We start from the raw sequence: 20150 nt of genomic DNA on the forward strand, positions 1-20150 counted from the left end.
ACCATGGCAAGTTTCCTGCAGGACCAAGGAAACACTGTTATTACAAGGTTACCATCACCACTTGATTATGTTAGCTATTCTATTAGCTAATTGTAGATTCACAGAACCCAACCATGCATGGTACAGCAAGTCTCCGAACACAAGAAAGCTCCAGCTGGAGAAAGCTCCAGCCTTTACCAGTATGGGATATTCTCTATCCATAAGTAGCATTTCCCAGTAATACCAGAACAGATGCTGTATTTATTTTCTGAGCAAAGGCCCCAGTACCAGGACAGCAGTAGCACTGGACCATGGATTTATCTCAGGAGTGTTTGTATTTCAGTCCATGCAAATCTCAATCTCCTCCAATCATACGCATACTTACACAACCATGCATGCATGCACAATTCTTGGACACACACAAAGCACTCTGTGCTTTTGTGGCAGGGTGTGAAACAACACTACCCTCCAGACAGCAGTTGTTATCTTAAGAAATCTAAATCAAAATTTGGTCTGAGCATTATTAACCAACAAAATAAGAATAGTTAGGACTGGAATATAAAATCCATATTTTGGGACCCAGCTTAATAATGTTCAATAGGGAAAAACATAAGAAATGGTCCCCAAATGCTCTAGTACTCCAACAGAAAAGGTTAATACAGTATAAAAACATTGGTGGAAAATGATACACAAGTCAGCTATGTAGGTATGCAAGAACGTTTACAAATTAATATGAGTGTCCATTCATTTTTTAATCAAATGTCCAAAATAACAGGTTATCACATGTGACAAGAGACAATTTGTAAGCAGATGTTTGTTTACCTAGAGAAACTGTCAGACTGCAAAGACACGTCATAATACATGTCCTATGGCACTTGCAAAAAATGAAAATTTGTGTGGCTCTTTAGGAGTTTAGCTTTGAAACTGCAAATCTTGAGTATAACTTTGATCCACCCAACTCACAGGTAGCAGGCTAAACCTAGACTCAAAGAGAGACTTGCCACTATTAAATGTCTTTGAACTCATATAAAACAAAACACATTTTCAACAGTGTGAATAGGGCCAAAGCAGGATTCCTCTGGAACAGAGAAATGCGGTTCTCACAAACAGTGGCCGCTGGTCCCCCACAAGCAGCAGTAAACATAATCACTCACAGAATCGCCCAAGGTGGAAGCACTTGGTCTTTGGTCTTTGTGTGGCTACCAATCCCATGGCATATGAATTAACATCACTATTTTCCACCACAGGGAGAACAGGGAGGATAAATTCATTCAGTATGTGAGAGCTTAGGGCCAAATGACTGGATAATTGCTGGTGGCTGCTTTTTAGTGTCGGCCGTGTTTTGTTTTGGTTGTTTTGAAGGGGAGTGGAGCAGACTCAACACACAGGTTTGTTGACGTAGATGCTGACGAAGAGGTAAGACTGGTCATTGCCCTGTAATTGTCTCACTGCTAAGTAACGTCTTCCGTAACACACACACATCTACACACATTGCCACTCTCCTACTTCCCATCCACAACATCCTGTGTCCACCATTGCCTTCTGAGACAGAGGCATTGAAGTGCAACTAACTTCAAATATGGAGCTTCAAATAAGCATGCATGTGGCTTAAAAAATAAGGATGATGCCAGAAAAGGGATGTCCCAATCACATGTTATTGCCTCCCACTTCTCTAATAATATTTTTATTGAAAGCAAGTCCAATCCATACTTGTTACTATATTTCTTTTCATTTTTCTTACATAATACAGCTGCACAAATTTATATTTGCTAATAATATGTTGGATTCATGTTAAGACTTTTACATTTTTGAAAAAAACTTTCAAAAACTAACAATAATTTGGAGGCCCCCCAGCATTGACTCTGAGGACTACCTAAGGGTCCCGGACCCCCTGTTGAGGATCCCTGTTGTAGCAGACAGTGGGGCTAGCGGCGTGCATTTACGTATATTTAAAGGTACATAATATGATGAACATTACAAGGCCATGCAGAATATAGATATTTTCTTAGAAATAGCAGAAATGGAAATTCTTCTCAGCATAACAACATCTGTATCTATACCAGTGCACTATAACAAGTCTACAATAAGGTACTCACTAAACTAACAAAAGTCTATAAAATTGCATAAGTGCACTGCCATGAAATGCTGTGCTGTGCTGTGTCCACACTTTCAACTTCTTTAACTACATTAAAGACTCATGACAGGTTTGTTTTGTATCTTATTCTTATGAAAACATCCTCTGTCTGAGTCATTGCAGGTTAGTTTTACCTCATCTAACTTTTAACCTCTACCTTATAATTAGGAAGGCTGGGATTAGAGCATTCATCTGCTTCCTCGCCGTTATTGAGGTGCTGCAACCTTTGACCTCAGAGTTGTCTCCTACAGCCTGTAATGGTTTGAAACGAGGTTCACTACAGTGTGGGGTGTGCCCACAAATTAACACAGATACACTAAAAAACACAGACACACACACCTGGGGGATCTGTTGGAGGCAGGCCCTAAGGGAGATGCTGGGGTGTGAGGCACCCTGCTTTAACAGCTGGGGAGAGATATTATCTCATAACATCAGGCCTGGAAATTGATCCTCCCCAGATACAACCAGCCAGGAGTGTAGGTTCATACATTCATGCATCCTAGGGGTCTGGGAGTGAGCCTTTTGGTTGGGTGTTAGACTGTGACCTAGCTCTCAAAGCTTAAGACCCCCTTCTCTCTCCTCTCCTTCTCTTCTTTTTTTTCTCTCTAAAAGCCATATCTTTTCTTCACATTTAAGTCTCAGAAGGTTTGTTGAGTATTTCAATAAGATTACTGAGGTTGTGCATCCTATTGCACTTTTAAGTACATGTAAAAAATATTCAAATTGAAAAATCCATGGGTAAAGTTTCAACTCAAAGTTTGGAACACAATTAAGAAATAAATTATTGGATAAATTATGGATAATTTGATGGAGTGCACATGACTCCGACTTTAAACCCAATCAACTAGATCTTAGATTTAAAACATGGATAGAAAAAGGCATCCCAACATCCTACTCACTTACAAAGGGCAACTAAAGGGCTTCCAAACTTTAAAAGAGTTGTCTTTAGATCAACAGGATTTATATTTTTGCAGGTATTTGCAATTACCTAATTACTTTGATAAATGTAAACAAAAATACCCAATAGATTTGGAAGATCCGGTGCTGAAAGAAATTCTAAGGGCATATTCATGTGAATCCAACAAAGGTACTGTTTCTAGACTGAATAAAGGTTTCCTTACAAAAAAAAAAACTTACTCTACAGATTATATAAAAAATAAATGGAAAAGACAGGGATACCTTGAGATGAGAAAAGAGGAATGGCATAGCTATTCATTTTTATTTCCTGCTTTTCTACCTATTTAAATATTTATTTACCTATCCATGTAGGAATAAGTGCTTTCTTATTTTTTACACTTTTTATGTATTTTTTATTAATATTCTCTCTTATTTTTATGGGGGGAAATAGAAAGAAGAGTATTGTGAACATGTTGGTTTCAAATAATGTTAATTACATTAAGCGTATTGTTGTTGTATAAGAACTGGCAATGTCATGTATGTATGCAATACTCAGAAAATATATATATTCAAATTGTCTGTGCCAGCATAAACATAAAGAAAAATGTCTGGGTATGTTTCTTTCCTTCTAAAAGCCAAATTGCCAAATTGGTTAAAAAAATGGATTAAAAAAGTCATATATTTATAAAAGGCCATAATCCAGCCCCAATCAAACAAGGCCATTCCTTGTGAGGTGCACAGTTGTAAAGTGGTGGAGGCAGGCAGGCATGGAATCCATGGCCCTGTAGGAGGCATGTGGTCAAGTGGCCTTGTTGATAAGAGCCATCACTGTGTGATTTATCGCAAACACATCCCCCACACTCTCTCTGGCTGATTTACACTGGTTAAAAATGCAGAGCTACACAGCTCATCTCAAAAAGAACATTTCTCACAGTGTAAACCGGTATTGCCTACATTTGAATCTGACATCGACCTCTGCAGGTATTGGGCTACAACAAGCCAGTGGATTTAAATCCAATTATTAGTTACTTTAACATTGTTAGAGGCTTAAAAAAAAAAAAAAAATAAGATTTCTCCGTATTGTAAAAGGTCCTAATCTCAGCCTCACTCTGTGGTCCCATCCTCCCCCACAGAGGCTGATCCTGCCTTGGTGGTCATTGTCTGAGCAGGGATTTGGAATAGCCTCACTGGCCCCAGAGCCATCACTCACCTGGGGGCAGGTCCGGGTCGCTGGGGGCAGCCTGCTGGAGGCGGCGTGGCTTGGCCACGGCCTTGGAGCCGTCTGAGACACTGCGACTGGTGGAGCTAGAGCCACTCTCGTGGTCATCCTGATGAAAAAACAAACAAGAATGCCTGTTAGGATAGGTAGTAAAGTAAACACAAGGTTCTACACAGAGCTCTACAGAACCAGTGCATTTAGACTTGCTCTGACAGTTATTTTCAAGTATAGATATTTTTTTAAGTAATACTTTATTTTACTAGTGTACAGTAGTAGTATAGGTATGTATGTATGTATAAATAGCTTAGTCTAGTGTCCTTTTACTGCACGTGCATCACAGAGGTCAGAGAGACCTTTGTTGGGAGATGGCACAAGAGTTTTCTTTAGGTTCAACCTAAAGATACAAAGAACAGTCCATGTGTTAAGGTGCCATTTCCATTCACCACTGCCAAGACACCAGTTGAATCCTTAATTTTCTATTACCCCGTGGAGCTTTAGTTATTAGCAAGCAGGACTCTCCCCACACATGAGCAAGATTGATTACCAAACAAATCATGTAAACTCTGGTTGTGGGGAACTAGGTTACCAGTCCAATCGGTCACCTTTATCTGGTTATTGAGGGTAATCCAATTATTGGTGTGCATGTAAGATGATTATCTTTTCTCCTGTATGGCTATGTGCACAATGAACATAGGAGTGATTGGGGGAGCATCTACTATACACCACTGCTTTTGAGCCTCCCTTCACACCAAACCTTCCCCCTAACCTCCCTTCCATCCCCATTTAACAACCATCTCCATGGGCTCTACAAATAAACTATGGTCCTTGGATGAGGGTGAAGGTCTCTCCCTCCACAACAGCACGTCATCTGCACTCAAGAGACCAGCAGCCTGTTAAGCCCAGGAATGTACAAGATCTGTGTGTGTGTTTATATGTGTGTAGGAATGACGATGAAATGGACATCCCCTTCAGAGATGAGCCTGAAGATAAACAAAATGAGCCAAGATTCAGGATGAGGGGGTTATTTATTGGTTCAGCTTGTATAGTGCCTCCGGCCCTGTGGCTAAGACACGAGGTGCAATTAAAACAATAGGGACATGAGGACAAAACAGGACTGACAGACAATGACTTTTACTAGATCTACTGCTGGGGTAGATACAATTAAGCTTAGTAAATTCACAAACACAAAAACAGCATTATCCTATGAAGCAATATGATCAAACATTCTCCTAAAGCTTAAAGCAGAAAACTAAGGCTCTCATATCTGATGTCATCAAGTAACAAACTCTGGAGAAGCTCCATTAACAATAAAGAGACTGACTTTGTGGACTTGTAAAATTTCTACAAGCAGATTGTCACCTTCTCCAGAGGGTCTTGGTCATTGTGTCTCCAAGTTTTAGCGGAGTCTTGCGGTCTCGTTTCCAAGTTTTAAGAGGGACTTGCATGTTCACAGCATTTGAATAAACAGTTCATTATCAGAGGTTATGGAATTCAAATGTGTCAAATCTGTTTTGCACGCCGGGGTGAAATATTTGTCAAGTTTAGAATACAGCCAGCACCTCTTCAACCATAAATTATCAATGTGGAGAATAGGGGAGCTCACCCTATTACATCAATATCTTAGCACAAAAGACATACTATGACTACTATAGCTAAAGTTCTACTCCTCTACAACTACTATGTATGATTGAACAAATACCTCATATTCACAGTAGACAAATGCCTGCAAGTGAAGGATGGAAGGAAGGAAGAAAGAAAAATAATCAAATACATTATTAGACCAATTCTAAAAAATAGAAAACATCAGGAACAAAGGTGGAGAGTTGATTGAGTTAACCCCCAGTATGGCATCAATTAAGGGTTACTGCTGCACTGTAACCTTCTCACTGTCAACCCGGACGGTAAGTGAGTCAGACAATCTGGACAAAGAAAACGGGCCGATCACATGTGTTTAGGATTTAAACGGTGATCAGCGTGGCGGAGTGTCTCAGGAGCCACCCCTTATCCTGACAAATGTAAACACTGAAGGTGTCAATACCAAATATATTTGGCTACTCCATGCACACACACTTCATTCACACATACTCAAATGAGCAAATGAAAACCCACATCCACACCTTTCATGCAAGTCACATGCTGTGCATACTGTATATACACGTACCCCACACAATTAACACACATTCCCTGCTTCTAACACTATTTAATGACAATGAACCCCTTTCTCTCTGTGTGGTTGAGTAATGAAGATTAGGTTTTAAACATACTTTGCATAATTTGAGTTGTGGACACAGACAGAGAAGCAAGTATCCCCCAGTGCGGTAATGTAAACATGCAATTGCCAAAAGAGACGAGAGAGGCTCTGGCAGAAATATTTACACTTTACTTCAGTAAGGGCCTTTGCGGTAGAGCTGCACTATGCAAGCAGTTTTTTCCCCATCAGTGAGTGGTGGGAATTGGTAAACATAAGGGGAAGAATAATAAATACTTCATCAAGGTTCCAAAGAACAGAGATTGGCAAATAATACGATGTAAATTTTGTTGCTCATTATTCACACTTCATTTGTTAACTTGTCATCACTTCAAACGTTGCATCTGCAATATTTAAAGTAGATATTACAAGAAAAAAGAAAAAAGGCTGTTTTTTAAGATGAGGTAAGTTTATAATGAGACATGCTCACATGTTGAGGTTTTTTGTTTACATCACAATACACTACTTTAGAATTAGAAACAGTCCCCCTCCACTGTAGACTCTCATACCTAAAGGAGTGCCTAGCCCTGCAGGCCAAGAGTACATTGAGTTCAACAACTCAAACTGCCACTAAAGAACAAGACTGCCAAATTTGGAAGTAGCGCAATTAAGCGCTCAATGTCACCGTGGGCAGCGAGCAATTCTCCAGAGGCGAAAAATGCCTTTTCAGAGGGAAGCCCTGGGACAAATGAAGCCTGCCTCAGCTGCTGCTGGGTAAACTGATCCCTCCAATGCCACGGCAGGGCACAGGACAAGGAGGGAGGGATGGAGGGATAGAGAAGGAGGGAAAGACAGAAGGACCAGGAAAAAGGGGGGGGGGGGAGGGGTTGCTTCCCCTGCAGGCATGTCAACTCAGCTGTTGACCAAAGATGACGGTAGCAAAAAAGGAAAAGAGATATGAGAGACAAAGAGATAAGTGGAAAAAATAACAGACTGAGAGAAAGTGAGACACTGTGAGACTAAGAGTAGTTAAGAGACAGCAAGAGTGAGAGAGACTTGGAGACAATGGGACCAGAATGGAGGCACAGAAAAAAGGAGCAGGTCCTGGCAGTGTGAGTGACAGGCAAGGGGGACCCCCTACTCAGAGGGTAAGTGGGGACCCATGGAGGGTTAGGGCACAGGAAGGCCAGGCCTGACCTCTGTCCCCATGCAACGTCTGGCTCAGTCAGGGACCGGGAGGCAGTGTGTAGAGCCTGTCTGGAGGGTTGACTCTCATCTGAGCTGCTCAACACATTAGCTGAACCCTGCCACCACCTCCAGCTATTAAAAACAGCACCTCTGCAGATACTGTCACAGTTGCCCTAGTACAAACAAACGAGGTATAACTCTCAGATACCAGAAACCAGTAAAATCTAAACTGCCATTGGCAATGTCATTTATGTGTAAATTGTGATGTGAATAAGAAAAAATTAATATGAAAAAAATGCAATTTGTTTTTGTAAGTACACCATTTCTGGCCACAGCAAGCAGAAATTTGAACAGTGTGATGTGATGACACCTAATCATTATAACTGAATCTGCCCAATTGAATTTGTAATGGTCTTCCTGCAATTTCTTGTCATTTTAGGCATTCATTTTGACATATGTTGGCCTAAAACAAAACAAAATTGCCACAGATTTTATTGCCCAATGCACAATTCTTATAAAAAAATAAATATGGCATTTTCTTTTTTTTTCTCCACAAATTACAAAGCAATTTTTAAATTTCAGTTGATGAACACACAAGAAAAAGAAATTGTTGGCAGGGATTAGCAGTTGACTACCCTGCATGCCTGCAACTGCCTGATCTTTGAAACCCAAACATTTTTAAAACTGGTCAATTTCACACAGTTTCAGCAGATTAATGGGTGCATACAGAAGACCATTGCTGGATAAACACACTCTTTGTTATTGTTGTTTTTCCTCTGCAGGTTGCTGGCAAACTCATGCTGACATCAAAGCAGCAGGCCTGGAGATTGGAGGCCAGGCAGTGGAGGGCGAACGCCTATGGAGTGAGAAAATAAATGAAGGAAACCCAATAGCTCCTTATCTCAGACAGACCCCCCTTCTCCTCCAAATCACTCATATACACACACAAACACAGACACACTCACACTCACTGGGTCTGACAAGTAGAGGCCCTGTCCCCCATGTCAGGGCCCACAGAGCACCAATCCCTAGGGAGGATCCAGCAATCAGACCTCCCTTCTTCTACAAAAACACTCACAGAAGACATTTTGCCAGATAATAATCGAAATAATAGAAAACCTCTCTGTGGGAGACACTGTGGATGTGATGGATCTCCGATTGTTTTTCCAGAACAATACAGTAAACAGTCACTGCTGATGTGATACAGACACCCCACATTCAGCAGAGAACACACTGGTCTGCTCTTGAACAGCACCTCTGTCCTCTCTCCTCCTCATATCATTTCGCTCTTACTTATTTTGTTCCTTCACTTGTCCTTATTCCTTCCTACTAATCATCATATGTTCCTCTTCCTTATCAACAATCTATGTCCTTTTCATACAGCTGCTTCTAGTTTGTCATCTTCTTCATCCTTCCGCTTATTCTAGAACTTCTCATCCCAACCATAACCAGCTAGTCTGAAGCTTGTTTAACAGTGATGACCCTGGTTCTCATAAGAATGGTTTCCAGCTGGCACCAAAAAGGAATGAGCTGTGAAAAGTGGCTTACTGTTTTCAAACATACAGTCACAGTTTGGGATGGTTCCAGTAATGTCAAATGGTATGCAGCCATTGATGACGACTCCACTGGAATGTAAGCTGAAGAGAACAGAGCTCATCGCAGTTGACTCAAATTACCTTTTCTTTAACGTCCCTTGGCTTCAAACCCATCCATCAGCTCAACTAAAAATTAGCTGCTAATGGGTTTTTAATGAAACTGTAACAAATGCAGAAAGCCATTACACCATGATTAAAGACAGTGGTTTCATTTTCTCCTCAAACGGAGGTAGACTAGAGAAGGCTGCGGCCAGCCAAAACTGTAAGGACAGAATTTCACACACTCGCCGTCACATTCAAAAGACTAAATGAGCAAAAGTTCTTAATATTACTATTATGCTCACATACAACTACTACTACTTGCATACAACACCGCACACAAATACATGTGCACAGTACCGCACAGCCTAGATATAAAGACCAACACTTGAAAAACACAGCAGAGCCGTGCAGCTGGAATCCATGGCAGATTGGAGGGATTATAGCCTGAAATGAGCCCAGATGAATATCACATCGTGTGACATTCTGAATAATTATCTCAATGAAAACAGCTCATTACAAAAATGTGGTCTCTCTCTCCTTTTTCTCCTCTTTTCAAGTAATTAAATCCACTACTGGCAAAGAAGATCCCCATTTTCACCGCATATACTGCACTAATGAAATATTACAGTCCTGAAAAGTCCTGAAAAGTGCTTCGGTACTTCAACTGAACTGATGTATTCCTTAGCCTTGTTTTTTTCTGATCAAATAAGAGAGTCAGTGTAAGATCAGTGTAACGGAGGAAGTGTAACTTAGTAGTTTCTAAAAAATCTCAGCTTACAAAGTATTCAACCCAAAGAAAAAGCTACTTTCATATGATTTTGGAATGTGAAATGTAGTGTTTCTATAAAATAAATCCAGCAGTACATGGTAAAATGCAACTAAAGATCAGCAAAGATGGCTAATTTTAAGTACCATTATGCAGCTAAAATGAATGTGCTGCTTCTTAATGTCAAAAGTAAAGCTATCGTGATTCTCATATAAAAGTATTTTTCAAGTCAGTTTTCTATTGTGAAACCACACACCGCAATTATTCAGCACATACGCATATTAACCGTCAGATAAACAAAATATCCTTGACTTCATATGAAGGGGAAGACAGTCCATCAAATTATGTATCCCATCCTGGTGAACTTGAAACTCATGTTATTTTCTTTATAGTCAAATTAATTATTTGTAATTTGTGTTTTTTCAAAACCTTCATACCTATACAAGGACTGCAACCACAACAGAGAATAGACAGACTTGTGGGATTTCTTTAGAATCATTTCAAAAGTCTGTGTACAAGATCTGTAATACCAGAAGCAAACTGTTTTAATGAAAGTATGAGGTTAGTTTTCCAAGTATAGGCCTTCTTTCTTTCAGAAGCCCAAAAATATAATATGTTCCTTAAAGAGGGGGGAGCAGGAACATGGAAAAGACTCAAACGCGAAAAGGAGAATGCACAATTACAAAACTATTTCACTCTAAAGCGGGAGGAATCACAACGACAGCAGTGGTGATGTCATGCTCAAGGCCTCTGCCAAGAGTGCCTCCACTGTACCCAAGTCAAACTGGCTATGTTTAATATCTGCCTCCAACATGCCCAGAATAACAACAAAGACAAACAGGGATCCCAGTTATGGACAAGACCCAGAGGCAGCAACAGAAGGACGTCTGACTTCAAAGTAGGGCTGGGCGATATGGAGAAAATCAAATATCACGATATTTTTGACCAAATACCTCAATGTCGATATTGTGACGATATTGTGAGGTTGACAATTGGTGCTTTCACAAAATATCTTCACATTTAGATTTTAGATAAATAACCATCATAATGTGGATATAATGACTAAGTGGGTAAAGGCAAATAATAGAACAGTTACAACATTCTGGTAAGTTCAGAAAATGACATCACTTTACTATATTGCAGCCTTTGAAACCAGGAAAAGACAATACTTACCATGTAATGATATTACGATTCTTCAAAATCTAAGACGTTATCTAGTCTCATATCACGATATCGATATAATATTAATATATTGCCCAGCCCTACTTCAAAGCATTTCATATGGACATCTTCAGACAGCCGTTTGCATTATCTTCAACTGAGAGGATACAATTGGCTGTATAGAGCTTTAAGTAAGGGACAGTAAAACCACCTTAACTGTAAAGTGCTATAGTACCCATCTCACATCTCTTTAACGCTGTACGGAGGTTTTAACAAAGACCCGTCCTACAGCATCTCAGTATCATGGACCAATCAGTTCCATTATTGTCCATTACTATATGTGACCAGTTTAAGTGAATTTTAGCTCTGCTATGGAGCTATTACATTCTGTAGTATTGGTTTAAACCCCAAGACATTTTCTTTAGTTAAACCTTGAGTAATACCACCAGCAACCAATCTTGTGTTTACGGTACAGTAGCTATTTTTGCTCCAGTTAAAGTGTGCATAATTCTCCATTAATCTAGTAAATCTTAAAGACAGTTCATTCATGCATGTAATTGGTTACAACAGTAAGCAGGTCAGCAGTAAGACATTTTAAAGCAGAGGGAGCGCCGAGGTCAGTGCTCTTTCATCCTCGCTAACATCGTTTGTTCTCCACAATTGTTGTTCAAACTAAATGTTTTAAATCATAGTTACTATAATTCCAAGACTTGATTAAAAGCCAACAACAAGAAATTCAGACAGGCTAGCTCTGATATAGGTGCCGTGATGGAATTTCGAACCAGGCTGAACAGTCTAGATCACTGCTGTCTCATTTCACTTTCATTGGTGCCCAGTGAATTCTTGATGTTAACATACCATGTTCCTGATGCTGACCTGCACTATTACTGCAGTATTATTGCACCTGACACACATAACTGTTTTCTCACTGGTGAAAATGAGAAAACATAAAAGGAAAGGGACAGACAAAGAGAATGAAAGAGAGCAAAGAGTGAGGGAAACATCACTTAGCGAACAAAAAGCCAAGCCAGAAAAGAAGAAAAATAGGATTGAGACAACAGGATAGTGTGTGTGTGTGTGTGTGTGTGTGTGTGTGTGTGTGTGTGTGTGTGTGTGTGTGTGTGTGTGTGTGTGTGTGTGTGTTTATGGGGGGGGGGGGGGAGAGAAAGAGAATGGGAAAGAGGGAGAAATTGTTCCTGATTTAGATCTGAGAGGCTCTGGTCCTTCAGATGTCTCCATCAGCTAACCACAAGCCCAGGCTGAGCATGTGAGGCATGCTGCTTATGCTGGCACAGCTATCCCCGAATGCTAGTAACTGCAATGTATTAGCTACAATAAAACACTCACGCAGACCCCTCACGCACACACACGCACGCACACGCACGCACACACACACACACACACAAAACATCTAAGTTGAGTCTACTACAACACATGGGGGAATTCCCAAACACTTTAATCTTACCTGTTAATTTTTAATCCAAATAATAACCAGGCCTCAGTTATATGTTATGTAGGTAACCTATTCAAGCAAACCATTGTTACTTTTCTACATATGATATGAAATTAACTAATAATCTTTACAAACGGTAAAGAAAATGAGTATCCTATAGAGATATTTATATCTTCTTTTTATTTTAATGAGTTGCTGAAAACTCTAGTACTCAGGACCGGATTTTAACATAAACTGCCATTCATCTGTCGAAAAACTGAACCATCCCTGTTCTGAGCTTTACCCATTATTTCATACACAATACTAAGCACATTTTACAAGACATAAGCACCCCTTAAACGATGTAAGCACCAGCCTCCAAGAACAGCGCGAGCAGTGGCTGAGGCTACTCTGACAACTTAATTGCACATGTGAGGTGCAGCTGGAAGGCCCGAAATGTAGAGGCATAAGTGTTCTTGAAGAGTATCAATGTTCTGAAACCAGCAAGATAGAAAAACAGAGAGAAATAGGAGAGTAGTTTCCATCCAATGCCAAAGCCATATTGCAGGGGGTTTGAGCATGCAAGCGGAACGCAGCAGGCCTTATGTTTGCATAGCTTTTATACACCGGGATCCAAAGTGACTGAGGTACTGTCAACATTCAGCTTACTTCAGAGATGGAAAACTGTCAACCTTACCCTAGAATTTTTTTTATTTTTTTATTTCATTCTTATAACGTCTTGGAGCCGTAATCCAGCTTGTCCATGGATTTCAGGTCTCTTATTGTCTTCGTCAGTGTAATGAAAAAAGACATGTTTCATTTCTTAACTCACAATTTTGATAACAACCCAATTAAACAAAAGGCCTGGCCCTGGCCAATAGCCAGTACAGTCCTGTTTTACCACTCTAAAAGGTTAAAAGTAAGGTTTAAACGGTTAAACTATAGTTTGAAAATTTTAAATGGGATTTAAACATTTAACATTTTAATACTGGTAATATCTGCTTTATACTTTTTACCAAGCTGCATTTTCCTATAAAACAACGTATAGACTCATACAGAAGTAATTCCTCTCAATCATCAACTGACTTACTAGAAGTGTGTATCTACAGAGACCCTGCCCTCCTCTTTTTAATTTCTTCTAATTTTGCTGTTCGGGATGTTTCTGGGTGTCACCCATAGTCTTTGGGCACCACGTGGGTGTGTAACCCCCAGCCAATAACAGCGTGCAGGGTGTGCAGCCCATACCCATCGCTGTGTGTTTGTGCTGCATCTGTTTGTCCAACACAGACACCTCCTCTTTGAGCCAGAGAGGAGGGGACAACTTTGAAACACCAACTGCAACTAAACAGTATTCCAATTCCTCTACTTTCTGTTCCATTGTGAACTGGAAATTATAACTGTCAAAAAGATTTTATCAAAGCTTAGGAGCACATACAAATCAATTATATCATGTGAATTATTATCATGTTGGTCATTAAAAAAAAGCAATATGGCCAATGTCAAGCCAGGGTGATACACTCCTTTAAGATCTGTATGTTTATTATGTTTTCAGCTAACCATATGCCTCCTCCACACAACCCTCTTTTCTTCCCTCCCCTGACATGGAGTGACATGTTGTGCAATTATTCATATTACATTCTTCTTCTCTTACCCACACATTACAGGCGCCCTGGCCAGCCAAGATAAAAATCAAACACTATCAATTCCAGCACACTCTGGGTCAAGTGGAATCTAACTCATATACCAACACAAAAATAGAGCGGCGGAGCTACTTCTGTACAAGATCAGTTCAGGTATCATTAAGTGTTACATATAAAATGTGTTATGGACAGAATCTAGATCTATACTAAATTTAGTATTGGGGAAAAAAAATCAAAGATTTAAGCTTTACCAAATAGCTTGCTACTGACTAGCTCTGCATGCATGATTTTCCTGGTTACAATGTCCTTCCTTACATGGCGTCATAATTTCTATAATAAGAGTGAAATTATTCATAGGTCAAAGGGGTGAGGGTCTGCTAAATGGAGCACACTCACCCTGAGACATGAAACACAGACCACCCACAGTTTGTGTAACGTGGAGTCATACAAGCCTACCTTTCTCCACTGAGAAATTACACACAGAGGCACTCAGTTACTGTGTTACTCCTTTTTGTTACTTTCTGTCTCACCAAAAGTGAAAGAAAATATGCATCTCTACGAATGTGGTTACAGCAATTACAACAATTACAAACCCAGTGGCATATGGTAGCACCCAAAAACCAAATGAAATGAAAGCCTGTTGTGTCACACTCACACACACACACACACACACACACACGAATATTAAAAGCAAAATAAACGTGTTCCCTAATGTAGTGCAATCTTTTCCTATAGTGTCTGTTTAGATTTAAGACTCATAAAGAATGTGGTGTTCCTAAATTCGATACAATATCTTCCCAGAATTTCTGTCCGAAGAAATCACTAATAAAGCAAACATTAGCCTTAATTGCAAAGTAATCGTTTCCCAGACGGCAATATCACCTGGAGCATCCAGCATGTAATAAGCTCCATTGAGGGATTGCTGTAGTCCGGATGGCCTGAGAGCAGGGATTAAATTGTGAAGCGGCAGCATCCTGCCCAGAGTGTATTGATCACCACTTGACTCACTGGATGCAGGAAGCCATTGGGTTTAATTTTGCCCCCGACAGCTTTCCTGTGTCTGAGAACTGTCTGAGGAGCTAAAATAACCTCATCCCACCAGGAACCCAAAACTCGACCAAACCTCAAAGACAAAGCAGTGTAACACTGTGGGTTGTGTAGCGTTGGGTGACTCACTGATATTTAGTTTATTTTGTGGAGCGATGCATCCCGTCCGTTGGCTGTGTGGCTTAGTTGTGTTTGATTTAGAGCCCGCTTGAACCGCTATAATGATCATGTTTCATTGGCCAGTTACCGTGCCACTTGCACATGTTAATGCACGTCAGCGCACAGGTCCACTACGTGATGAACCCTATGGAGCGTACCACGTGACGTGTGTGCATATTTCGACAGACGGCATAAGTGAAGAAATAGATAGAGACAAAAAAAACGGAAAGAATCAGAGAAGCGAAAGAAAAGAAAGGACCTCAAGACAGAGCGAAAGGGAGTCAGTGGAGCAAAAGAAAGAACACAAAAGTAAGAAAATGAGTGTTGCTCAGGGAGGAGACAAAATAACAGCGACTGAAGAGGAAACTTTAACGGCCAAAAGTAATGCCTCCTTGGTAGCTTGGAAATACTTTGGCTTTAAGCCAACAGATGTTTCACAGGCTAATGCTCTATGCAAAATGTGTCGAATGGTGGTAAACCGCGCAAGAGGCAATACAACAAACTATTTCCGCATCTAAAAACCACCACAAGCCACTTTACGATGAGTGCATGATACTATCCCAAAAAATAAACTGTTGCAGTTAATACGCCAGCGCTAGCCAAAACAAGCCTCACTAGCGAGTGCTTTTGCTAGTGGCAAAGTACAACAAGAACTTGAAGAGACACATCGAAATCACCAATGCTATGACGTACTATTTGGCCAAAGATATGATGCCCATCCACACGGTGGATAAAAAAGGCTTCAACAAGCTTCTGAATGAACTAGACAAACAGTACCAAATCCCATCCCGCGTCTATTTCTCACAGGTAGCTATCCCACAACTTTATAAACAGTGCAGAAAGGCGGTGCAGGTAGAGTTTGGAGTCGGAAAGGTTGAATATTTTTCATCCACGACCGACCTGTGGTCCAGCCGCACTACGGAGCCGTACATAAGTCTCACTGTGCACTATATTGTTTTGATGCGTTTTCCCATAACTTTTGTAATTTTACAATGTTTAAAAATATCAAAGTTAATATCAATATCGCAATGTTCATATTCAATATCACATTTTGTCAATATCGTGCAACCCTAATTAACGTTATTGTTTTATGGCCTAGAATTATGTTGGAAATGTTGGAACACATTTATTTGGCTTGTAGACACACTGTATGATTACTATGTTAACTTTTTTTATTCAGCATTAAATACAGACTTACTGACCAGGAAATTTCAGAATAATTACAACATCAAAGCCTTCCTTAGATTTAACAATCCTGTCACCAACGTACAGTACATGTGACAAAGACAGTGGGCACCTTCATCTATGGTCTCATCTGAAATATCTCCCAATCTTGCCAAAATAATACATATCGATTGATATTACAGTTGCCAGTTTATTAAGTTTATGCACACACAATCCATATAGCAATACAATACAAGAGACAATTGTTAGAGGGCATATTTTTTGATGGGTCATAAAACAAACAATGGATGCAGGCTTTTAGGATAAGTTTAAATTTAAATGAAGGCCTGATAAACTATAAACAATCTGGAGGTTTCATCTTCATAGCCATTGAAATGCTGCCATTTTTATGACATCATACAAACACATATACAGGGACCTACACACAAACATAATTTCATAACCACTTCCAAGCAACAACTGATGTTCAATATACTTCTGTCTCTCATCAGAACACTTTCTCTTGCTTCCAACCTGCCTGAGGAATCCACAGTGTGCCAACATTACTCCATCTTTTTATTATTTACAGTCAGAGATGGGTTTTGTTACTGCTATGGGGGGTTGGGTCCAAGTAAAAGATTCTCCAAAGCTCCATGTCTGCACCCTCTGTCTCCTTAGTCCTGAAGACAAGGCCCCGCTGAGCTGATGATCAGAAGGATTTATAGTGCAATCTCTGTAAGTCATTTGCTCCCTGCGAGCCGGAGAATCAAAGGCAAGATTTCCGGATGGTATTGGGACAGAGATTATCCAGTTTGTGCTTTCTGATTGCAAACTTCCACAGGCTGTTTTCTTTTACTCGTTCAAGTTTTTCCTTTGTGTTTTCTGACTTGTGAATGAAGAGTTGCACAGGCCCAAAAAGATCTCAGGGTCTCATTCTGTCAGAGAATGAGATGATGACTGTCTGTGTACTATGGAGGCTGACAGTGAAGGTACATTTGTTTGCATGTTTAATGTTTTCTAGATGACCCAATGACATTTTTGAAGAATATGTTTTGTATTGCCACTTTAGAATATGTTCACACTCTGTCAACGAAAATTACTGTACATATCTCAATTTTAACCAGAAGGTAAAGCATAACTACAATAGACCACTACAACAATCTTAACACAGAAGCTGCTAACAGTCATACATCCCAGGTTTCCTATTTAGTGGATTGTGGATTCAACACCTGGGTTGCAAAACCACATTTAAGCAGTAGCATCCACAGTATAACTCCACAACAAGGTCACAAGATTAGACCAGTGTGTAATTGATTGTTTGATAATAAAAAGTTATGTATCACATATTTAGATTTCTGCTTCGGAAGCCAAAGTAGCAATCCTTTGTCTTGTAGGTGGTAGATTTTGCAATGGAATAACAACTTGGGGTTTTTAAGGAGTCTTCAAAAAGGGGTTCCCTAATTCACATGCATTACCCATTATTTAGGAGCAACGAGGTCTGGTGGTGTAAAGCCCTAAAAATAGTTTGGAAGGAATCTAACAGAAGAAAGGGCCTAGTTGGACCATATGCCAAACCAACAAGTCTCAGAGGCACCTCCCCAAATCATCTTGAGGCAATGCATCAATCAGAACCTCCACATCAGTGGCAAATGCACTCAGCGGCCATAAAACTCCCAGATCAAGCACCAGGCTGAGCCAAAACCAGAAAGGCTCTCCTCTGTAAACCCAAGTCCTTATCTTTGTCTCGTAAAAAAATAAAGAGTTCCTGAGAGTGTTATGATCCACTGTAACTGCTGTCCAGCCAGTTCCTCTCTGTCTTTGCTGATCACACCTCATCTTCAACATCTGGAGCAGTTTACCGAGATGTCAAGAAGAAGAAAAAATGTGCCCGTAATTTTTCAACATTACATCAATGTTAGCTGGTAGGTCTTTCATTAAGGCCTGAGTTCAACCTTGCCAATATCTGTTACTGCTACAAATACAAGAACAAAACTCCTAAAAACAGCTGCACAATAAATTTTATCTCAGGCTTTATCCGTCTCCTCATTATAGGGGGAAGCTTGGAGGCAGTAATGCCTTAAATCAATAGTATCAGTATCACATCACTGACCAGCACATCTGACACATCTGACAGCAACCTAATGAAAAAAATGAAATACACCAAATATAGAAAAACTGTCCTGGATGTGAATAGTTTGGTGTGAAGCTGGTAAAACTGAAGATTGCTGCTAACTCCTTCCATGAGATTTCCATTGGGAAATGAAGATACTAGATGGAGACCTTATGGGTTCTATTAATAACTCCAGGTTCCATAGGGGCTCTGTATATAGAATGACCATTGTTTTATCCTGGACAGCTCTTGACATTTTCAGATTGCTTTTTAATTTAGAACGGCTCAGATCAAACAGTTCATTCATATCAAGTAACTCAAGAGGGGCTACATTGAGTGTACAAGATGAAATAAGTTGAAGTTGACTACTACAAAACCCTTTCATCCCCATGACCAATCTCCTGTTACACACATTGAGCTCTTAGGCATAGACCAGGGCTTAGTCTAATTTCACATGGAGATGTCCACACTAATTATTCAACTCATACATGAACTACAACGATTTACATTCTTGTAGTTTTTTGGGCAAAAGTATCTATATGCACAATAAATCTGAAAAATAAACAAAAGTGCTAGTGATTTGAAAACAGAGATGTGTACTAAAGAAAGCATGTACAGTGTCTAATTTTCAAATGATGCAGGTAGCCTTAACACGATCAAGGAAGATTTCTAAGCTTGCTTTGGAGCACCACCATGTCACTTGAGGACAAAATAAGGCACATATAAAACCTAATGTATTTTGTTTGTAAATGGCCTTCAGTTTGTAAAATGAATGTCAAAAACAAGTTGACAACATATTTTCTATTACTCTACTTTCTGCACTACAAGTCCTCTTCACAGCTCATTTTAAGCAATTACACTGTCAGCAGGAGCTGTAATCTCCAACTGCTGCTAAACGGCGAAATTTCACATTTGCTGGAAACTATAATTGTGAGCTGCTCTTGGTGCTTTGCAGATGGGCCCTATTGAGCAATCTGAATATCCCTAATATTACCCAGTTCCTCTCGAGGGGAAACATGAACATTAAAAAGGTCCAAATAATTCCGGTCAAATTACACAACCCTTAATGAACTTCAAAAGACATACGGATGTTTTTACAGCCCAGCGCTCAGGCTTTAACAGTAATTATGAAAACAAACCATATTAATGATATCATTTATCATTTCCACACTTTGGCCGCATGAGGCCCACCACAAAGTTCCTGTCTCTACTGGACTAAAGAAACACTAGTAATCTGCTAAATTTAAAATGTAAGATTTTCCATACACAGATCCATTTTTTCAGCTCTTTTTCAAATCCTGTGGGCCATCACCCAAATTACTTAAGGGCTTTAGGGAGAACTGTCATGGCCCAGGCTTTGCATACACCTATGCCAAACTCCCTGCATCCCTGCTGAAATCTGATTAAAACTGGACCTGGGCCTGACATG

General features: G+C 40.0%; 1 protein-coding gene across 2 annotated transcripts in view; it reads right to left on the minus strand.

Annotated features, from left to right (window-relative positions):
* LOC116066562 (vacuolar protein sorting-associated protein 13B) overlaps positions 1-20150 on the minus strand; it is a 353457-nt gene that overhangs the window by 326059 nt on the left and 7248 nt on the right. For both annotated transcript variants that reach the window (XM_031322688.2, XM_031322689.2), the window contains exon 4: positions 4221-4338. In XM_031322688.2, the coding sequence (XP_031178548.1) occupies positions 4221-4338 (118 nt within the window). The remainder of the gene's footprint in view (positions 1-4220; positions 4339-20150) is intronic.

This window comes from Sander lucioperca, chromosome 10 (genome assembly GCF_008315115.2).
Source record: "Sander lucioperca isolate FBNREF2018 chromosome 10, SLUC_FBN_1.2, whole genome shotgun sequence".
Taxonomy (NCBI): Eukaryota; Metazoa; Chordata; class Actinopteri; order Perciformes; family Percidae; genus Sander; species Sander lucioperca.